This window comes from Sycon ciliatum, chromosome 4, assembly GCF_964019385.1.
Source record: "Sycon ciliatum chromosome 4, ocSycCili1.1, whole genome shotgun sequence".
Classification (NCBI taxonomy): domain Eukaryota; kingdom Metazoa; phylum Porifera; class Calcarea; order Leucosolenida; family Sycettidae; genus Sycon; species Sycon ciliatum.
Window position 1 is genome coordinate 22,683,781 of NC_088646.1, and position 3,925 is coordinate 22,687,705.

The 3,925-nt window shown below is 49.2% G+C and overlaps 1 protein-coding gene across 1 annotated transcript; it reads left to right on the forward strand.

Annotated features, from left to right (window-relative positions):
- Positions 1-790: 790 nt before the first annotated feature.
- On the forward strand, positions 791-1,609 carry LOC135813469 (uncharacterized). Its single transcript, XM_065326562.1, has one exon. The coding sequence runs from the start codon at positions 791-793 to the stop codon at positions 1,607-1,609; it is 819 nt and encodes a 272-aa protein (XP_065182634.1).
- The last annotated feature ends 2,316 nt before the right edge of the window (positions 1,610-3,925 follow it).

Consider the following 3,925-nt stretch of genomic DNA (forward strand, 5'->3'; position numbering starts at 1 on the left):
TACGACGAGTTTGTAGAGTTATGGACTGCAAGAGCGAAGCAGTATGGACAGGCTCAAGCAGCACAGAGCCAGTTTGAACGAGGGGAGTCGTTTCCTTTACTGGGTGTGGATGAATTCGGACTACGCCAAGGCAGTAGATCAACTAGTCGAGTCGGTTTACGACAAATGCAGAGTGACCTGAGTGCGCTGACCATGGAAACAGATCGCAGGACTGGACTGCTACTGGAAAGATCACAGTCACGGAGGACGCCGAGAGGCTTTAGTACTGATAACAGCAAGGACACAGCAGCTGAAGAGACCAACACCAGTCCAAAGCCGGGTGAGCAAGGAGCTGATCAAACGGAGAATAGCCTTTCCCCTGCACACACCATTGAGTCTGTCACCAGCCTCCCCAGTTCAAGTCACAGTATACAGTCTAGTATCATGTCTTGTACTACCACTACCACTGCACAGCATGTACCTGTCACAAGCTCAAGTGTGACTAGACCCATACCTAGTTCTGGAAAAGCTGTACCTGTGAAGGACCCTGTTTCTCTGGTCAAATCTAGTACCAGTCAGCCATTGCTAGCGTCCATGCCAGACTTCCAGGCCCAAGCAGTGGTCATGTAGGCAACAAGTCTGTGTTGAGTGTTGGATCTTTTCCAGGACATCATGGAGCTAGCCTCAACTTTCAGGCCCCTGCGTCCGCACTGGGTTGCCCAGCAGTGATGTCTTTGGAAGGCTGAAGAAAGTAGCTGTGCCGACCTTCAGCGGAGATGTGCGGATGTACGAGACCTGGAAGGCCGCCTTTATGGCATGCATTGACGCTGCACCCGTCTCTCCACAACTTAAGCTTCTACAGCTTCGGCAGTATGTTACTGGTGAGGCGCTCAGAGCAATAGAGCAGCTTGGCTACACCGCAGAGGCATACAGGATATCCCTGGAGCGGCTTGAAAGAAAATTCGGCGGACAACGACGTCAGGTGGCTATACAGCTGGAAACATTGGAAGTATTCCAGCCGATACAGCGCTACAACCCGCAAGCACTGGAGAAGTTTGCAGATTTGCTCGAGATTGCCGTAGCGAACCTCAAAGATGCAGGTCGCCACATGGAGCTACAGAACGGCACATTCTTCTCCCGTCTCCTGAGCAAGCTGACGAAGCAGATGGTGGCTCAGTACCAACGTTGGTTGTACGAGCACCAGCAAACCGAGGATGTGCTATCATTGTTGAAATGGGTGACACTGGAGGCTGAATTCCAGACTACGGCAACGGAGATAGTAGACGGTATCCAGAAGTCGGCATCATCCCGCCCAAGTAGCCATCGCTCGTTGCAGCAGCGCAACGCTCATACACACTTGGCAGACGGACAGACGGCACGAGACGAGGAGACTTCTTTCATATCCTCTCGCGCCACTTGTCCAGAATGCAACGGGAGCCATGGCATTTGGGAATGCTCCACCTTCAAAGGACACGACACAGGCCAACGGTGGACAAGAGCAAAGGAATTAAGCCTGTGCTATCACTGCCTGGGAACAGGGCACAGAGGTGACAAGTGTCCTCGAACTCGAACTTGTGGTGTCGATGGTTGCCAACGGAATCATCATCGTCTACTACACGGCTTGGCATGATCAGATTTTGAGATCAGGAAGAAGCCGAGAGCCGATGGCAAGGAAAGGAGTTATGACAAAGCAAACACCAAGGCTGAACAAGGACACTGTGGCGTCGCAACAGCGCATGAGACTCCAACGGAAGGGGAGTCCCCCCAGCAATGCAGCAATGCAACAGCCGAGACGAGCTGCACCAGTTTACGCACTGTGCCTGTCGTTCTCAGGTCCGGTAGTAAGCGGCTCGTGTAACAGGTTTAATCAAACTTGAAAAGTAAGAGGCCTGGTTGAGCGTGCCTCGACCAGTTATATGCAAAATGTGATAATATACATGTGGCAATGGCGCCAATGAAGGTGCTAATAGACAGGCGTAAGACGCATGAGGTGCGAGGGAGTGTAAAGTTATAGAGAACAGGGGAAAACTGTTACATCATCCCCCTCCTATGGAGAGGAAGGAGCTTATAACCCAAATGCTCAAGTGGAATAGAGTACAATAAGCGCAAACACGTGCGAGACGAAAAAAGGCTTCGCACTGAAGTAACACAATAAGACGACTGAAACTCCATGCAAATAAAGTGTAATAAGCTCAACAAATGTGTAAGGTGAAACTAGAAGTTCAACTGCAAAACTCAGCGGGCAGAAGCCAAGGTTTTGTACTTCTGAAGTGGAACAATGTCATTACCAGATTCATCCAACAAATAATGTTCAGGCTCCCAAGTGGCATCAGAGTAGCCTTGCCACTTGACTAGGTACTGAAGCTGATTCTGCCGGCGGCGGTGACTGAGAATGTTCTCCACCACATAGCGGGCATGACCATCAAGGTCCGTGATAGGCGGAGGCGTAGGCTGTCTCCTATTAGGAATAGCGTTCTTCTCGTAGGCACGGAGTGCCGACACATTAAATACCGGGTGACAGCGGCTGGTATGAGGCAACTTGAGCTTGTAGGCATTCGGGCCGACCACATGGGTTATAGGAAAGGGGCCAAACCACTTGGGGCGTAATTTATGGGATGGTCGGTCCCGAGCTTCAGGAGTCAGGAGGAAATCCCGGTAGACCATTACCAAATCTCCCACCTTCAGCTTTCCCTCGACCCTTGTCCGATCTGCATAGAAGGCCTGACGAGCTTGAGCTGCCACTAGCGCATCTTGTGAGATCTTGACCGCGTCTTGTCTTGCTTGCAACCAATCAGCTGAATCTCTGCCTCCCTGAATAGGGTTGAGGAAGTCGGGTGGCGCTCTGGGATTTAGACCGTAATTTAAGAAGAACGGTGTGTTTCCTGTAGATGATTGAGTAGCGCTGTTGATAGAAAACTCACAGAGAGGTAGGAGCATATCCCAGTTATCTTGTTTATGATTTACAAAAGCCCTCAGCACATCCTCTACTATTCTGTTTACTCGTTCAGTTAGGCCATCTGTCTGAGGGTGATTGGCAGTACTAAATGCTAGTTTCGTTCCTAAGCGATCAAACAATTCCTGAAAAAATGCTGCCGTAAATCTTGGATCACGATCACATACAATACTAGAACTCAAACCATGAAGTCGAAATACATGTTGAATATACAGATCAGCACTTCCTTTAGCGTCAATAGTAGAGGAAGTAGGTGCTAAATGTACACACTTTGTCAAGCGGTCTACAAATACATATATAGCATCATGACCTGTATCGGTTCTAGGCAAACCCATGATAAAATCCATCGAGATATCCGCCCACGGCTGACTGGGCACTGGTAAATTCTGCAAGAGACCAGTTTTTAGCTGGCCGCCTTTAACTCGTTGGCAGACGTCACATGACTTGACAAACGCCTTTACATCCAGTCCCATTCTGGGCCAATAGAAATATCTAGAGAGTCTGAAATAGGTGCGATCTCGACCGGGATGCCCCGCAGTCACACAGTCATGGTATTCTTGAAGCAGCGCGAGTCGGAGTTTGCTACTCTTTGGAATGCATAACCTGTTCTGTGGTGAAGATCTGAGATAAAGATAACCGGGTGTTTCATTTAGAAGGTAACGGTCGTGCAGATTGTCATGGCTTGAATTTTCCAGTCTCCTGATAATGGGAGCAAGATCCTTGTCGCACTTGTAACCGCTGACAATTAACTGCGCTAAGTCTGGATTAATCTCTAGGGTATGCTCTATGGCATTCAACTGAATGTTAGGAGGATAGGATGACCCGCCTATTTCAGAATCACTGAACAGATCTGGACGGCGTGAAAGCGGGTCGGCAATGTTTTTCTTTCCTGGTTTGTGAAAGACCGTAAAGTCATAGTCAGCTAAAAACTCTACCCATCTTGCCTCACGCTTGGTGAGAGTCGGTTTGGTTCGTAAATAGACAACACCCATA